At 44.8% G+C, this 19267-nt stretch overlaps 1 protein-coding gene across 1 annotated transcript in view; it reads right to left on the minus strand.

The window, feature by feature from the left end:
- TYR (tyrosinase) overlaps positions 1-19267 on the minus strand; it is a 71712-nt gene that overhangs the window by 22120 nt on the left and 30325 nt on the right. The window contains exon 3 of the mRNA XM_005304066.4: positions 16100-16247. Coding sequence (XP_005304123.2) covers positions 16100-16247 — 148 coding nt within the window. The remainder of the gene's footprint in view (positions 1-16099; positions 16248-19267) is intronic.

Genomic DNA, 19267 nt, shown 5'->3' on the forward strand with positions numbered 1-19267 from the left:
TTGATAGGATAACGAGTCTTGTGGATAAGGGAGAAGCTGTGGATGTGGTATACCTAGACTTTAGTAAGGCATTTGATACAGTCTCGCATGATATTCTTATCGATAAACTAGGCAAATACAACTTAGATGGGGCTACTATAAGGTGGGTGCATAACTGGCTGGATAACCATACTCAGAGAGTTGTTATTAATGGTTCCCAATCCTGCTGGAAAGGCATAACAAGTGGGGTTCCGCAGGGGTCTGTTTTGGGACCGGCTCTGCCCACTATCTTCATTAACGTCTTAGATATTGGCATAGAAAGTATGCTTATTAAGTTTGTGGATGTACCAAACTGGAAGGGATTGCAACTGCTTTGGAGGACAGGGTCATAATTCAAAATGATCTGGACAAATTGGAGAAATGGTCTGAGGTAAACAGGATGAAGTTTAACAAAGACAAATGCAAAGTGCTCCACTTAGGAAGGAAAAATCAGTTTCACAAATACAGAATGGGAAGAGACTGTCTAGGAAGGAGTACGGCAGAAAGGGATCTAGGGGTTATAGTGGACCACAAGCTAAATATGAGTCAACAGTGTGATGCTGTTGCAAAAAAAGCAAACGTGATTCTGGGATGTATTAACAGGTGTGTTGTGAGCAAGACACGAGAAGTCCTTCTTCCGCTCTACTCTGCTCTGGTTAGGCCTCAACTGGAGTATTGTGTCCAGTTCTGGGCACCGCATTTCAAGAAAGATGTGGAGAAATTGGAGAGGGTCCAGAGAAGAGCAACAAGAATGATTAAAGGTCTTGAGAACATGACCTCTGAAGGAAGGCTGAAAGAACTGGGTTTGTTTAGTTTGGAAAAGAGAAGACTGAGAGGGGACATGATAGCAGTTTTCTGGTATCTAAAAGGGTGTCAAAATGGAGGAGGGAGAAAACTTGTTCACCTTAGTCTCTGAGGATAGAACAAGAAGCAACGGGCTTAAACTGCAGCAAGGGAGATTTAGGTTGGACATTAGGAAAAAGTTCCTGACTGTCAGGGTGGTTAAACACTGGAATAAATTGCGTAAGGAGGTTAGGGAATCTCCATCTCTGGAGATATTTAAGAGTAGGTTAGATAAATGTCTATCAGGGATGGTCTAGACAGTATTTGGTCCTGCCATGAGGGCAGGAGACTGGACTCGATGACCTCTCGAGGTCCCTTCCAGTCCTAGAATCTATGAATCTAGCTAGCTCAAATAACAATAGCTGTGAAGCTGCAGCAGTAGAGACTGGGTATTTACGCAAGCAGCTGCCATGACGTCACTGCTATTGTTGTTCAAGCTACTTAGATCAAAGCTAACTCAGGTATGGCTACATGTGCTGTAGTCACATCTCTGACTGCAGGGTGAACATACTCTAGGCACTGGGGGAAACTGGTATCTCAGGTATCACTGTGTCATCTGGTGAACTGTTGGTGAATGGCGAGCTATAACTGCTGGCGAATGCTGATGTTTTGAAATTGAACCACTGTATATTACAGCGTAATTTTTTTAACTTGTCTATTGGGCACCAGGGGGACTCTCAGTCGGGTTGTCGACAGATTACACCGACCACAAGGCAAGTGCATAATTAAAAATTAAGACATTCATGGCTTTTGTTAGAAAATCAGCTGAGGTTTCCAAGAGTCTGAACAGTTATCACAGAAAAACGGAAGATTTTCTTTTAAGATGTGTACTGGACAAAAAAATACAAATATCATGTGTATCTTCATTTCAGGAACTGAACTCAAAGTGAACGTTCTTTAAAGCTCCAGTGTTCAAATTACCATAATTTCTCCCACTTAACCCTCATTTTTCATATCTTTGCACTTCTTGGAGCAGATATGCTGGAAATAGCACAAGGAACCCAGCTGTCATGGAATTGCTGGTCTATTATTATGTATGCAAAAGCACTTGAAATTCTGGGTGCGTATCCAAACTTTTCCCAAACTCTAAGCCTTTTGAGGTGTGCCTATGGATGCAAAAGGGGTCCCAGTTTACAGCAGAATATTTTCCAAGCCATTATACAATAATAAGTGTTATGCATTTATTGCCTAAATAGAGAATCAGGCTCTCTTCTTAAGAGTCTCTTCTCACCTTGATGAGTAAAAGTGGCCTGGCTTAGCTAATGCATGCTAAGACTGGCCTAAACTTGACCCTTTTCTTAGTGTAGATGCAGCATAACACCTTAAAATGCATTTTAGCTGAAGGATGAGACAATGAACCATACATGACAGGTGTCACTTAATGCACTACTGGAAGGCTCTCAGACACTGCAGTGTTGTGTATCCTATAAGACCCTATATGGAATAGAATACTATTCTAAGCTACATCAGGGCCATCGGATAGACTAGCAGGAACTTACTACTTCATTCGTAACATTCAAGCTAAAGATTACCCTGCACCTGTATTAGGAAAAGGTTGAGTTTGTCAGGCTTAGAGAACACGTTAGCTAGGTTTGAACTAAACTCAAGCACTTTTCCTATTCAAAACAGTCTGTTTATTAAATGAGTCCAAGTCAGCAGTATCTCCACCGAAGTGTAGGAGGAGATTCTGTTCCTTGATATAGATACAACTGTGGGCCTCTTTCTCATCTCATTTTCAACATGATGTAGCTCTGTTTGCTTAGGTAGTTGTTCCTAATTCACACCAGTGTCACGGGGTATGTCTACACAGCAACTAGACACCTGTGACTGGCCTATGCTAGCTGGCTTGGGCTCGGGTTGCAGGGCTGTTTTATTGCTGTGTGGACTTCCGGACTAGGGCTGGAACCTGGGCTTTAGGACAGTGCAGGGAGGGAGGGGCCCGGAGCTCAGGCTCCAGCCCGAGCCCAGAAGTCCACACAGCAATGAAACAGCCCTCTAGCCTGTGTCCCGCAAGCCTGAGTCAGTCGGCATGGCACAGTCACAGGTTTTTCTTTGCTGTGTAGACATACCCAGTAAGATCAGAATTGTGTCCTCCTATAGTGTGTAAAAGACAAACTACATATAAGGGGGACTAGGACATAACCTGCTTTCCAAAAGAGGAGAAATAAGGATTTATAAATGCAACGCTGTGTTGCATGAATAAATTGTTAACTTAAGAATCCTCCTCCAAAAGGTCTTATCTCTATTTGGTTCAACAAAGCCACATTTTGCATCTAGGGGGGATGGAGAGAAGGGAAGGGGAAATCACTTGAAATAAGAGATGGTACAAATGCCAGCTGCTCCAAAGTTTAATAACTAGTTTCCCCTGAAGAAAAAGATAACAATATAGTGTCCAAGTAGATTAAAATGGATGGCCACAGAGGTTGCTGGATTGCCTATATGGATCGTACTTCTGTGCTCTGTAATTTATTTCTTCTGAGCTTGTCATTATTAAGGTGCACAAGGGCCCATAAGCATATAGATCACAACCATAGATCATTTCTTTTTTGATGAATAGATGCTGCCTGCATGTGGGTGAGAAAAATACCATGTTTTCCTGTGATTTTTACAGTATGATCAATTATGGCAGCTATGACTGCAAAGGTGCGGTGGGACGGAAATTCAGGGTCACATTGGTTGTCTGTATCAGAGTTTGTCTGGATCAACTGTACTGTGGAGAGAGCTCTCTTCTCTCACAACGAGATTTCTCTCAGCAGAGCCTGAAGGCAAAGTAACCTTTTCTTTTAAAATCACTAACTGTTTGCATAATATGTAGCCCGGACAGTAATCTATTCTATAACTGCCCCAGGTGGGTTGGGATATAGATACACCTTGGGTGGTAATGTTATGGGACCTTCGCTTACATTGACCGTACTCGCTTGAGGATGTGCTCGCCAGCTGACAGATTGCTAAGGCCAGAAGGGCTAGTCTGACCTCCTGAATAATACAGGCCAGAGGACCTCACCCTGCCTTTAGCCAAGGGGTTAGGGTGCTAGTCTGTAACTTGGAAGACCTGGGTGCAACTCCCTGCTCTGCGTGACCATGGGCAAGTTGCTAAATTTCTTTGTGCTTCAGCTCCCCATTTGTGAAAGGGCGGTAATAGCTCTGCCCTACCTCCTAGGGGTGTTGTGAGGATAAATACATTAAGGATTGTGAGTTGCTCAGATACTGTCATAATGGAGGCCATAGAAGTACCTTATAGATGTACAATACAATAGATGTAATGGTTCCAAAAATCACTACCTAGGCATATGATTCACCTCTCAAACACAGACCCTAGCGTACTGGGGCATTTTGTGAGAGATCCTGAGGCACGACGCCATCTCTCAGCTCCTCTGGGACAGCACAGCCAGCCCCCCAATCAGAGATGTGCCATAAAAGCCACAACCCTGTTTGGTTCAGCATCGATAGTGCGCTCAGCACTGTGTGAAAAAACAAAAGGAGACCATCCCTTCCCAAAGAGTTCACAGCCTCAGAAACAGACACAGAGAGGAGAGGTTACATTGTGAGACCCACAGGAGGGAGGGAAACCTTGAACGTGACTGAAGTGATTCTGATAATGAAGACAGATTGGCTTGCTCTGCTTTAGATGTGCTTAATCAACACCTCAGAGAAAAGTGGGGTGTAGATTTTTCCTTTAGCTACTGTAGTTTTAAGATGAAAACCATATTTTCCAAAAATTGCTGTCATACACCCTTGTACCAGCCTCCAGGAACTTTGAAAGCCCCTAACCAAGCCCTCCTCTGGCCCACCCTGACTGTGCTCACTTTGGTTTCGGTGATGTCCCGTCTGTGACATGGTGGCTTTCAGCACAGCAACGGCTGCTAATAAAGCAATTTTGTTATTCATTTGGGAAGTGCTAGGGATGTGCATTGCTGCCTCCCCGCTATCCAACACATTTCCATGCTGCAGAGCAGCCTGTTAGATGTGCATTGTGCATGCTTGCCCTGGCACACTTCTCAGCACGGGTTTTGTAATGTATGCAAGGGAGAGAGAGGCAGAAAATCTGACAGGCAGCTGCCAACATGGAAGCATTGTGAAAAACGTAATTAATTTGCGTGTGGGCTTTGAGAATAGGGAAATATCCTGAGACTGCTTCACAGCCTAGGACATCTTTGAGCATAGAATCATATTTTTCTAATATTCTTTTAGAGTGAGGCTAAGGGAGTTAGGTACCAAAAATCACAGGTGTCTAACTCCTTTAGGCATATTTGGAAATCACAGCCTTAATGTATTTTCATATTGGCAATTAGTGTATTGTTATTCGTATTACAATAGTGCCCCAACTGAGATCTGTAGACACATGGCAAGAGATAGCTCCTGCCTAAAGAGCTCAAAATCTAAACAGACAAAGGGTGGGAGGGGAAACAGAGGCACAGAGATGAAGTGACTTGCCCAGGTCACCCTGTGACTGAACTGGGAATAGAACTCAGGTCTGCTGACTCCCTGTCCACTCTGGCTCAGTTCAACTAGCTTTACATAAAAGGAAAGTGTTATGTATATATTAACCAGACGCAAGGTCATGCTGGGGTTGTGAAGGGAAACTGTGTGATCTCTAACAACCCCTCCCCCCCAAAAAGGTACAATTGATACTCCTGAGGGAATTCTGCACCACGGCACAATGCAGAATTTAATGTTTTTTGCCCAGAATTTCCTTCCCCCCCACAGAAATGGGCTGCAGTGCTGCTGGCTGCCACTAGGGGCTGCTGGACCCAGCAGAGCCCAGCTTGCACATAAAAGACACTGACTGGGGATGGGGGAGGGAGCTAGAGGGTTCCCAGCAGCTGCAGTTCCCAGCACGCCCTGAGGGAAGGAGACAGCGGCAGGCAGGAAACTCCACACAAACCTGGGACCCAGCATCAGGCTGTTTCTCCTTCTGGATCCCTGGGTTTCTGAGGAGTGGGGTGGGGTGGGGTGGGGGGGGTGTCAGGGCTGGGGCCCCCATGGCTGGGTCTGAGGAGGAGGGGGCAGATGTCTGAGATAGGGGAGCTCATGGATGTGTTCTGGGTGTGTGTGTCTGGGCTAGGAGGGGCCCATGGCTGGGCTTGGGGGGAGGGACAGTAGGTGTCTGGCCCCCGTCTGGGCAGGAGGGAAGGGGCAGAGAAACAGGAACTGTGTTGTCATAGGGGTTTCTTTAATACTCTACTCCTGGGGGAATTTTTTTGTGTCTGTATTGTTACAGACATACTTGCCAATAGGTATTTTGAAATAAATTACAAAAATAATTGAAACTGGTGTGATTATGTACTGTTATTTTGACATATAAAATTTGCAGAATTTTAAAATATTGTGCACAGAATTTTTAACTTTTTGGCGCAGAATTCCCCCAGGAGTACATTGAATATTGCTGCCCCTTTTGACCCAAGCAATTAGCCACTGTCCTTGGTCTTGGTGGTGGTTTCCATTAGTAGGAGAAGTTGGTGAATCAGTCAGGTATGTCTCTGTTAGGATCTGTTTATTGACAAAATTCTCCCTGAGCTTTTCTCAAGGGCATGCTACAAGTGTTAATCTGGCTGTTCTTGGTTTTCTGCTGCCTTCTCTGCTTCTATGGTGTTTCCTGACTGCTTCTCTCTCTCTCACACACCACCACCACCACCACCACAATATCCATCTTCCTGTATTTGTGTTCAGTCCTCAGTGAAACCCCTCCACCCACAGAGCTCAGTTTCTGATAGACCTTACATATGACATATGTTTTGGGTTGTGGCTCCTATGATTTGAGCTATCTCACTCCAAACAGGGCTTAACTTCTTACATTTGTCCTGAATGAAGGGCAGCTTTTACATTCATCAGCTTCAGAGAGATTCCACCCAACTCCCAGCATGATGATACTGTATGTCATCATCATGCTGAAAACTGTTATGGAATGAACCAGCAGTTGGAAACACTAGGGGCTATATTGTTGCAGAACATCACACCCCTGCACTGGGAGCAGCACAGAATAGCCCCAGAGGCCATTCTTGTACCGCTCTTGAAAGCATTGCAGAGTCTAGCACTGTGTAGTCCTTGCTGTCCCTGAGTGCAAAGACTTTAATTGTGCCTGGCCCTTCTGCTGGGGGCAAGTCAGGGAGAGACTTCTCTTATGAATGAGCTGGAAACAGACTAGTGCTAACCCTCCCAGACACAGACAGATCAGGACCATGAGTTGACAAATCCTTGACATGAAATGTTATGGGTTTACTGTAACTGTGGATGGTGGTGCATTATTAATGGCTGCCTCTTGAACTGCCTTTGTCTAGCAAATCTAATATGACTCCAAGCCACAGTTCATGCAGTTCCAGAGAATATTATTTGTCACATATGTCATCATTTTTTGCCAATATATCTGACAAAGCAACATGAGACTCCCTGAGCCCCACTGAGTGAAAAATGTAATAAAACTTAGCATTTACTCAGTGTTTTTCATCTTTTCAGTGCTTTATAAATATTAACCAATTAATCCATGTACTAATGTCATACAATCCCTGTTTAACCACTGTGGTTAAGGTACTGGACTCAGGTGATCCTGATTCAGTTGCCAGCTCTGCTACATGCTTCCTGTGCGACCCTGGGCAATTCACTTAATCTCTCTGTCTGAAGTCTCCATGAGCAGACAGGGGATAATACTGTCTTTCTCCCCACTCTGTCTCTTTTTTCTAATTTGATTATAGTCTCTCAAGGTCAGGGACTCTAGCTCACTTTGTGTTTTAGAACAGGTTGGAAACCTGAAATGTTTCTCATAAGAAATTTCAAATGAAAAATTTGATAGTAATTTTTCAGCTGAAAAATTTCAGTTTTTTCTGCACACCATTTTGAATTAGTTTGAATAAAATCATTTTTTGAATCAGCATTTCACAATAAGATAACATTTTCCTGCCATTTTATGGTTTAATGATATTTTAAGATGAAATGAAAAAAAGCATTGCATTTCAAAATATTGATTAGAAATGAAAGCTTTTATTTTGACATTTCTGTGAGGAAAATTGAATTTTTTTTAGTTGGAATGGATGTTTTTCCAGAAAAAAATTCTCAACAAAATGTTGTTTTTTTGACAGGAAAAATACCCGCACAAAATATTTTGACTATATAAAGTGCCTTGTACAACAGGTCATTAATTCAACTGGGGCCTCTACATGTTATTTTAATACAAATAATAATAAAAATAAGCTGAAGATCACAATACTAGAATGAGATTGCACCGAGACATATAGCTCCAGCCTGTCAGCTTGACAGCCATCCAGAATGGGCTGAGAGCACCTGGGGAAGAGGAATAGGACAGTTGGCATTGCTGTATAGCCTTGACCAGGCAGAATAGTGGAGTTCTCATGGGGCTCAGAGGATGATAGCTAGGGGAGTGCCAACTGTACCTGTTTGGAAGAATATCAGTGGCCTCCTCTTACAGTGTCTCCCTCTCTAGCACCCTTTGGGTGGTAGTATGCTTAATTTTACATCCTTAGACGGTAGAATGCTCACACATGCACGTGTGGACACACATCACTGTGTAATGCTGCCTCCTAAAGCAAGAATCTAGCCCTAAATGGCAGCTAGCAAAAAGATCATCATACAGCCAACAGCAATGTCAAAATATGGATGCCTACATGTTTATTGTGATGTGAAACTTCAAAGTCAGTATTGTTCCAGTTAGGCTCTGAGACCATCATTGAGCTTAGCGAAATCCAAAAATGTATCCAATTGCTAGGATCTCAGTTTAATTTGACGGTACTAAATTCTATTATTTGTGAGACTGGGGTGCTACTAATGATGGCTTGGTTGAACAGGTGTATCTAATCCAACAGTGCTATAAATAGGCTGACAACAAATCCAAGAGAGTTGTGGATAAGGCTGGTCAAGCAATGATATTTTTTTATGGTGAAAAATTTCAAATGACCCCCCTTTTTAGGAGTCATCAGTAATTTTTTGGGGATGGGGAAGGAGGCTGTTGAAAACCAAAACCCAGAAATGTGGGGGGTTTGGCTACCAATAAATTGAAAGTTTGGGGGTTTGGAATCTTCAGTTTTTTAACAAAAACCTGAAAGGTTTTGACAAAAATGGAAATTTGTTGATGAAAATTTCTGTTTTGTCAAACTATTTTCTGTCAGGAAAAAAAAAAAAAAACCCAAAGCAAAATGCGGCATTTCTATCTGTCCTAGTTGTGAACAAGAAGTTCCAGGGCCTTCTGCTCATTATCCATTAATATCACATGACAGCTTGTCCAAATGGGGTCCATCCTTTGAGTCCAGCCATTTCAAGAAAGGACGAAAGCCCTGATGAGTTATGTTCAGGCTTGCTTTGTGTTTATGACTTATGCCACTAGTTAGGGGTCAGCAACAAAATCCCGTGGCCTGAGACCAGGGCCGGCTCTGGCTTTCTTGCCGCCCCAGGCAAAAAAGCCTCCCGCCGCCCCCCTACCCCCTGGCGGGGAGCACGGCAGGGGAGGGTGCCGAGCCCAGCCGCAGCCCCACTCTCCCCGACTGGCCGGAGCGCTGGGGGCAGGGCAGCGAGACCAGCCAGGGCCCCACTCTCCCCGGCTGGCCGGAGCGCCGTGAGGAGGGCGGCGAGCCCGGCCGCGGCCCCGCTCTCGCCGGGTGACAGCCGCCCCCCTCCAGGTAACGACCCAAGCACATGCTTGGAGGGCTGGTGCCTGGAGCCGGCCCTGCCTGAGACCAATTCTGAAACTCCATTTCTAACACTGGATGCTTTGTTTGTTTGAATCATCCACATAATAACAATTAATAATTATGAATCACGTTTATTATGTAAACATGCCTAGGGATCAACTAGTAGTGCCTAGGGATCAACTAAGAGTGTAGTTTGGGATCTACCCTCAGATCCTTTTCTGCAGAACTCTTTCCTAGGCAGTCATTTCCCATTTTGTATTTGTGGAATTGATTATTCCTTCTTAAGTGGAGTACTTTGCATTAGTCCTTATTGAATTTCATTCTATTATTTGGGACCATTTCTCCAGTTTGTCAAGATCATTATAAATTCTATTCCAGTCCTCCAAAGCACTTGCAACCCCTGCTAGCTTGGTATCATCTTCAGACTTTATAAGTGTACTCTCTATGCCATTATCCAAATCATTTATAAATATATTGAATAGAACCAGGCCCAGGACAGATTGCTCTGAAACCCCACTCAACATGTCCTTCCAACTTGACTGTGAACCACTAATAACTACGCTCTAAGTACAGTTTTCCAACCAGTTGTACAACCACCTAATAGTAAGTTCATGCAGATCACCTGCTTTTAAAAATTAGATTCTGGGTTTGGCCCTTAGTTACCAACTAACGAGCAAATAATAGGTGAAGAACCCGATCCTGCATTGACGACAGAGCTGCTGGGTGGGCACCAAGTTACTCCAGTCTAGCTGTATAGGTGGGACTGAAGAAGGGACTGTATTGCTAAGTATCCCATTAGCATAAGGCACATTGCAGACACATCATTTTCCACCTAAATCTGCTGCCCTTCCCCTTTTTATACCCTGCACACTTGCGGGTAGGGGAGGGTATGAATAGGAGACCCACTATCACTCAGTATGGAAGACCATCCATAGTGCTTGTCAGAGAATTTCAGCCCTGCCTTCCAAGATCCCACCCACACTTGGGGTTGAACATCTCATGGCAGAGGTCCAGAACATCAGAGCTGGACCACCAGAACCCCCTGGTGCAGGTGTAGTCAAGTACCATGGACAGAGTTCATGAATTAATCTACCTAGGCTACAAGCAGAGTTCAAATGGTTTCAGCAGACCAGACGTTCTTTGATTAATGAGTCTCACCACCTCTTTTGTGAAGTCCATGTCTCACCTATGGATGCAAAAACATCTTTGACTGAGACATGACATAGTTCAGGATCTATCAAATCTGTATTGTTATATGGGTCAGAAACCTAGATCCTCTTACAGGCGGACTTGGAGTGTCTAGAGGTATTCCAGTGTGCTGCCAGCACCAAATCCTGAAAATAAAGTGGTTTGGCTTTGATTGAAATGTTACAATCTCACAGAGATCTGAGGTCAACCGCTCATTATTTTCAAAATTGGTATTGCTCTGGCACTGTCACCAGGTTGGACAAAATCACCCCAGCATATTGTGCTGTCAAACTTTTTCAACACATGAAGGGATGCATGTCATGACACTACCTGACACCATCTGCAGGGCCGCACCAGAGATTTGTGGAATCACAGGATTGAGCCAGATCTGGGTAGTTCACTACACAGTCCCTAGTGGAGCACCATCAACCATGGTCACCCTGGCTGGTGCAACGGTCCGCAATAGATTATACGTGTTTGATGATGCCTAGTGCTTTGCTTGCACTTGGTAGACTCCACTCTACACTTGTGCTGGAGCAGAGCAACCATGCGTATCCTGCTGTGCATCATGTGCCTCTGTGTAAAATCAATTAAAATCCATCTATTGCCCTACTTCTATGGCCCCCGTAACCAGAATAGTTGAGCACTTCATCATTGTTAATGTACTTGTCCACACAATAACCCTGTTAGATAGAGAGACACAAGATACAGATTCTCAGAGTTATGCAGACACTTAACTTCCATTGATGTCAATGGAAATTAGGCACCTGAGTTACTTGTCCAAGTTCACACAGGGAATCTGGTGGAGTGGGGAATTAGACCTGAATCTCCTGAAGCTATCACCAAGGCTATCACCCAATGCACTGGACCATCCCTCCTCTCTGAAAAAAAGTTAAAGATATAGCACAGTTCTCTGCCTCTACGAGGGTCTGAAGGTCGACAACAGTGGTTGGTATCACTGTCTGTGTATACCTACTTGCACTATAGGCTTTTTGTTTTTTAAATCTCCCTTCTGTAGGCCATCACCTCACAGGTCTCCTAATGTTTACTAAGTACTCCAGTGGGTAGGGAACTCCTGTTGAAGTCTTTAGGCAGAGAGGGTTAGAAATAGAAACCCACTGACCCAACACTGTAATTACAATCAGAGTTCTAATGCATTCTGACTGAAGCATAAAAGTTGAGCTTGAGACAAAACTTTCCGCACTGCTGCAGTGATTATTGTTCTCTTTCTACACTATTCTTTGTATGCCCACCTGCCTCTCATAAAAGGAATCCTCCACAGCCCTTAGACTATGTAGGAGAGGAACAGTTTATTAAATGTACTGTACTTACCTATCAGTCACCTACTTACTAATTACAACTAAAAGCATGATTAATCTGTCATGGATAAGGCTGCTAAGTAACCCTAATCATGCTAATGTATTTTTGTCACTTATGCAAAAGGCAGCATTATTACCATTAGCTGCAAGTGGTGGTAACATTTATTCTGCCACAGACAGTATGAGGTTGCACCATAGCTTTTGCATTGTCTTCACAGTTGTGTGCGGTGATTTACTTCGTCAATACCAATAGGATCCCATGATGTTTTCTTTGCAAAGTTTATCTTAGAAAATTGATAATGATTACAGTTTTTGAAAGTGTTTCCAGAGGCTCATAATAACTAGGAGTGAAATTCAGCATGGGGGCCTATGCAACATGTAAGCCTTGGTCTCAGTGGGACTGAAGTGATGCATAGATCTTGTGCTGGTCCCACTGTGTGGGGTGAATTCCACCTGGGAGGACTTTGTGGCTCTAGGCATATAATAAATTATGAAATTATTGAAAGACTGGGCACTGGTCTTCTGCTCTGAGGGTTGTGGTCTCATGTCAACTATCTTATTCAATGTGTCCTGGGGCAGTTACGATGGTCAGTGAGGAAATATGGGTTGCAGTGTGTGGAAGGCATCTCCTTCATCTCACCGGACCAAGCACTTCCCCCTCTGGTGATGGCGGTCCTGGGATAAATTAGCCCCAGCACACTCTGGGCAGCATTCATCCTCCCCCTTTCCGTGCTCCTTTGGCCATATTCCCTGGGTAGGCCCCAGGGCAGGCCTACAGGATGATCCTCCACCAAACAAAAGGGGAATAGTCCCATAAACACAAAACCAAACGGTGACACCTTCCCCTGCCTCCTCACTGGGGCTGGGGATTGCCCTGTAGTCTGCCCCAGGGTACCAGTCCTTCCCCTAGCAGGCACTCAGGTTTGTCTGCTTCCCCTATGGGGAGAAGCTGTAGCTTCCCCTCCTGGAGAAGCTTACTTTCCTGCTGCCACTAGCCTGGTAGCAGATCATCTTTCTCTCCTGGTTTTAAAAGGTCTCAGGCAGCCCTTAACTGGATCCAGGTGCTCCTAATTGACCTGAGGTAACCCCTTCTCAGCTTATAGGGAAGAGGGCCTTTAACATTCTAGGGCTAACATATCTGCCTTCCCACACCGTCTTGCAGCTGTCCGGCCTGACTTTGTCACAAGTGTCTTTAGTACACAGGTGATTCCTAGCTTTATAGTTTTACCTCTTCCAGCCCAGCTAACTGATTGATTTACTGAGCAGAGTGATGTGTGGAAGAGGACAGGGCTTGAGAAAACCACTCACCCTCGTGAGCAGGAATTTTTCTGTGGGGGAGTGACATCAATTTTTGCAAAATTCATTTTAAAAGAACAAAATTATATTTCTAGGGCCAGATCTTCAGCTGATAAGAATCTGGTAAATTTCAACCTATTTTAAAAGCATTGCTCATCAGATATTTATGATTTTGCAGTTGTCTTTTGATTAACTGGCCATGTCTCTTTCTTGCTTGCTTTCTGGTCTTTACAAATGAATAGCAATGCTATAGTACAAATATTTGTAGACACATATATAAAATCTATTTTGGCAAACAAAATATTTTACATTTTTAATTTCAGCTTCAAATCTTGGAAAGTCACAGAAATCATAGAAGTGTAGGGCAGGAGGGGACCTTGAGAGGTCATCAAGTCCTTTACCTTGCACTGAGGCAGGATCAAATAAAACCATCCCTGACAAGTGTTTGTCTAACCCAGGGATCGGCAACCTTTGGCACACGGCTTGCCAGGGTAAACACCCTGGTGGGCCGGGCCGTTTGTTTACCGGCCATGTCCGCAGATTTGGCCGATCGCGGCTTCCACTGGCCGCGGTTCGCCATCCCAGGCCAGTGGGGACTGCAGGAAACAGTGCGGAATGAGGGATGTGCTGGCTGCCGTTTCCCGCTGCCCCCGTTGGCCTGGAGTGATGAACCGCGACTAGTGAGCCACGATCGGACGAACCTGCGGACGCGGCAGGTAAACACACTGGCCCGGCCTGCCAGGGTGCTTACCCTGGCGAGCCGTGTGCCAAAGGTTGCCGATCCCTGGTCCAACCTGTTCTTAAAAACCTCCCATAACAGGGATTCTATAACCTCTCTTGAAAGCCTATTTCAGACCATAACTAGTTAGAAAGTTTTTCCTAATATCTAACATAAATCTCCCTCCTGTGAAGTAAGCAGATTTCTTCTTGTCCTACCTTCAGTGGACATGGAGAACCATTGAGCACTGTCCTCTTTATAACAGTCCTTAACATATTTGAGAACTATCAGGTCTCTGCTCAGTCTTTTTTTCCTCAAGACTAAACTTGCCCAATTTTGTAACCTTTCCTCATAGGTCATGATTTCTAAAACTGTTCTCATGTTTGTTGCTGTCCTCTGGACTCTCTCCAATTTGTCCACATTCTTAAAGTGTGGTGCCCAAAACTAGACACTTTTGAGTAGAGTAGAGCAGAACAATTACCTCCTGCATCTTAAATGCAACACTCCTGTTAATACAACCCAGAATGATATTAGCCTTTTTTGCAACTGCATGTTAGGGACCAGGACATAGGTGGTCTGGCCTACTGGTCAGAGCAGGAGTCAGGTGTAGTGGGCAGATCAGGCGTCCAGGTCAGGGAACTGGGTTGAGAGTCAGCAACTGAGTCAACTGCTGACTACCAGAGCCAAGGGGTCAAGCCAGAGTTGGCGTCAAAAGTCAGAGCTGGGGGTTAGAGCCAGGAAGCTAGGCAAGGATCAGGCACGGAGCAGGAGCATGGTGGGAACTAGGAGAGAAGGCAGGGCCAGGAGTGGAGCAGAAATCAGGAGCAGGATTGGGTGTAGAATGCAGGCATGAGCAGGATCTGCTGTTGCTGCTGTGGTAAATCACCTAGTTGCTCAGTCAACTTCCTGTGCTTCCTTCTGGCTTAATTAGCATAGCTGGACTAATTGGTGGAGCTGGTCAATCCTCCAATCAGCGCTTTTGTGCATGGTGCTTGGCTGAGGTTGTAGTCCTGCTAGCTGCTTGGCCCTTGGGGTTTCAGAAGACTTCAGGTGGCAGCCAGCATGTGATGGCTGTCTGGGAACTCACAGGCCTGCACACCACATGTTGGCTCTTATATAGTCTGTGATCCATTGTAACCCCCAGATCTTTTTCTGCAGTACTACCATCTAGCCACTTACATTGTGTTTGTGCATTTGATTTTTTTCCCCCTAAGTGTAGCACTTTGCATTTGTTTTCATTGAATTTCATCTGGTTGAATTCTATCAGTTTGACAGCAAACCATTGATAACTACTCTTTGAGAACAGTCTTTCAACGAGTTGTGCACCCACCTTAGAGTAATTTCATCTAGACCATATTTCCCTAGTTTGCTTATGAGACTGTCACGTGGTACTTTGTCAAAAGCCTTACTAAAATCAAGATACATTATGTCAACATCTTCCCTCCATCCACTAGACTAGTTACCTTGTCGAAGAAGGAAAATAATCCTTCTCTTAGCAATTTTGTCCATTGTTTGCAGAACTGAAGTTCTTTTCCTGTTTCTAACGAACCTGGCTTCCTTCGGTTTGATTTTCTTTTTGTCTGCACAACTACAGCTCCTTTCTGTTCCAGCTGAAGGCTTTCACAGTTTTGTGTGTTGCACTGAAAAGTTGGATTTTGACATTTTTGTTTATGAACAATTGATATGATTATTTTTCTTGTGAATGATCGATTCAAACAAAATTAATATTTGGAATTGAGGGGAATTCCATCTGATCATAGGAATGTTAACGTAAATCACATTTTTGACTCAGACTCCTTGACACTGAATACGTTTCTATTCACCACAAAATCACTGAATTATTATTAATACATTTGTCTAGTTTTTTAACACTCTTTTAATATGGTGAACATTCATAAAAGTATGAAAATTACAACACTATTGCTGTCAATTAGACTAAATTAATGAAGAGCTCAGTTATGTATGTCTGAAAATATTGTAAGTTTAATAGCATCTAAATTATCTGAAGTTTGATACTAATGTAAAAAGCACATTTTAAATACACAAAACAGATCAGTTTTACGAGGAAGAGTCAAACTCACCTGTCAACGAAGGCATGGTGAAGGATAAAGATAGGATCGTTAGCAGATCCTTGTACCTGGGACATTGAGCCATTCATATAGATGTGAAGTGCATTATGTAAACTGCTTTGCGACATGTTCGCTATTCCCGTCTGTGGATTGGCAAAGCCTATATGTGAAGAGGAAATCATACACTGATATGAAGATGTGCTTAATTATTCTTTCAGTAAAACAGAAGCTCAAAGTACCTACTAATTAGATTTCATTTATGTTCAGCTCTTTAGTATAATACTAAGATAAATGTTTAAAGAAAGAACACTAGTATACTTGGAAAGCACATCAGAGATGACATTAGAAGAAACTAAATTAAAACTATTGCCATAAAACTAAAGCAACATGCCATTACATGAACTACTTAATTGATTTATATTTTTAATTCTTTGTCCAATATTTCTGGCTGTTAAAAAAGCATTCTAAGATCCCAATCTTGCAAATATTTATCCATGTGAGTAACTTTAGTCATATGAATATGAAATTTATTTGGGCCCAAACCTACTAAGGGAATTATTTAACTGACTTACTGTATCTCTGACAAATCACAGATAATTGGTGAAGCAGTAAAAGTCTGAGAAAAGTAAATGAAAGGAGATTGACCCTGGCAATTACTAGTCCATAAGTCAAAACAACCTGTTGTGTTTAGTAATACAATTAGACTGCAAGCTCTTTAGAGCAGGGATCATAGTTTTATTATGCGTGTACAGTGCTGAGCACTTTTCCCTGACTGGGGCCCTTAGGAGCCACCGCACTGCAAAAAAACAGTCATAGTAAAGGGATAGAACAAATAATTGGCTATGTAAGCCCCTTCCATAATCAAACCTACAGGACAGGGTTCTGGAGAAAGAAGTCTCTTTGAGGGTTGCCCTGAGGATTGGATTTTTAAAGGCCACTGGGCCCATCCCCAAACCCAGCAGACCCTGGAGAATATGTGACACCTGGCCCCTACTCTAGGGACCATGTGTCCCCATACTGGTTCTGGCCCTGATAGCCCCTGGTGGTCCCTTTGGGCCTTAAACTTTATGAGCCCTAACCTAGCTTCCTGCTAGCACAGGTGATCCCTAGCCAGCAGGAGATGCATCAGAGTGTCAGTACGGCACTGTATTGTCTCTTTCTGAGAGTCTCCACGGCTATGTCTACACTGCAATTAAAATCCTATGACTGGCCCATACCAGCTGACTTGGTCTTGTGGGGCTCAGGCTAAGGGGCTCTTTGATTGTGATGTAGACATTCGGGCTCGGGCTGCAGCCAGAGCTCTAGGACCTTTCCACCTCGCAGGGTCCTAGAGCCCAGGCTCCAGCCCAAGCCCAGGCATTTACACCTCAATTAAAGAGCCCCTTAGCTCAAGCCCTGCGAGCCCAAGCCAGCTAGCACACGCCAGTCACAGCTTAACTGCAGTGTAGACATACCTTATAGTGTCAGGGTTAGGATAATCTGTATAGGCCCTCCTGGGTCCTGTCCTACCCATAAGGTTGGAGGACTTTCTAATTGCACAAACCCAAACACCCTTGCCCTGCCCCCTGCCCCACCCCTCTTCTGCACCCCCCGCATTCAGCCCCCCCCTCGCTCTCCCCCACCCTCACTTTCACTGGGCTAGGGCAGAGGGTTTGGGCAGGAGGGGGTGAGGGGTGTAGGAGGGGGGTGCGGGCTCTGGGGTGGGGCTGGGGATGAGGGGTTTGGGGTGCAGGAGGGGGCTCAGGGCTGGGGCAGGGGTTTGGAGTGCAGGAGAGCGTGTGGGGTGTGGGAGGTTTCTACCTTGGGCAGGGGTTGGGGTGCAGGTGGAGGTGCAAGGTCTGGGAGGGACTTAGGGTATGGGGGGGGGTAATGACCTGGGGCAGGAGGTTCGGGGTGTGGGCGGCGCTTACCTCAGGCAGTTCCCGGTCGGTGGTGCAGCAGGGCTAAGGCACCCTGCCTGCCTGCCCTGGCTCCATGCTGCTCCCAGAAGCAGCTGCCATGTCCAGCCCCTACGCCAGGTGGCTCTGAGCAGTGCGTGCTGCCCATGCCTGCATGGACCTCCCCCGCAGCTCCCATTGGCCATGGTTCCCAGTCAACGGGAGCTGTGGAGCCGCCGCTGGGGGCGGGGGCAGCACGCGGAACTTCCCTGATCCCCCCTGCACCTAGGGGCCGGACATGCTGGCCATTTCTGGGGAGCTGCGCAGAGCCAGGGCAGGCAGGGAAGCTACTTTAGCCCCACTGCACCGCCAACCAGACTTTTAACAGCCTGATCAGCAGCGCTGACTGGAGCCACCAGGGTCCATTTTTAACCAGGCATTCCAGTCGAAAACCAGACGCCTGGCAACCCTACCTGCCCACTGATGCTGTAGTGGGGTATTACTGAGGTTGTTGTTAAACATGGTGTTTCTTTAACCTAGCCTACTGTGCTTCTACTCTCTCTTCTGAATCACTCCTTAAACACTCTACCAGAACACACACAAATGCTAGGCCTCCCTGACACTGAGGTATATCAGAACAGACAGAAAATCTTTTAAAAATAAAAACTTAACAAAAATAGTGGAACTAACAAGATGCCTTCCGCGCTAAACTTCAGTGCTCCATCACTTTATTGTCACATCTCATCCCCGTCCATACATTTTACATTGTTTATTGAGATGGTAAATGTAGTAAGGCAGAAACCTTGTCTCTTTGTTTGTCCGGAAAGTGCCTTGCATGCTTTGAGAACAGCATAAATCATAATATCTCATGAGTGACCTGGGAGAGTGTTTTATTATATCACGAAGCAGTAAAGTCATGGGGGAAGCAGAGTGGTCTAGCACAGTGTTTCTCAACGACTGGTCCATGAACTGCTGTCGGTCCCTGAGAACTCCCTGGCACAGGTTAGGAAGGTAGCAAGTTTGTTCCTGGAATCAAAAAGGTTGAGAAACACTAATCTAGTGTATAGGGCCCTAAATGGGGATTTTGGAGACCTGGGTTCTACTCCCAGCATTAGAATTGATCTTTTTGTGTGGTCACTTCACACCATCTGTCTATGTCTTGTCGGTTTAGATGATAAGATCTTTTTGGGGTCAAGGACTGTTTCTTACTATGTGAATGCATGGTGCGTGGTATAAATGGGGCCTTAATCTCATCTGAGGCCTCTAGGTGCAAGTGCAGTGCTTCTAATAGAAGGCATAGTCC

Source organism: Chrysemys picta, chromosome 1 (assembly GCF_011386835.1).
Source record: "Chrysemys picta bellii isolate R12L10 chromosome 1, ASM1138683v2, whole genome shotgun sequence".
Lineage (NCBI taxonomy): Eukaryota > Metazoa > Chordata > Testudines > Emydidae > Chrysemys > Chrysemys picta.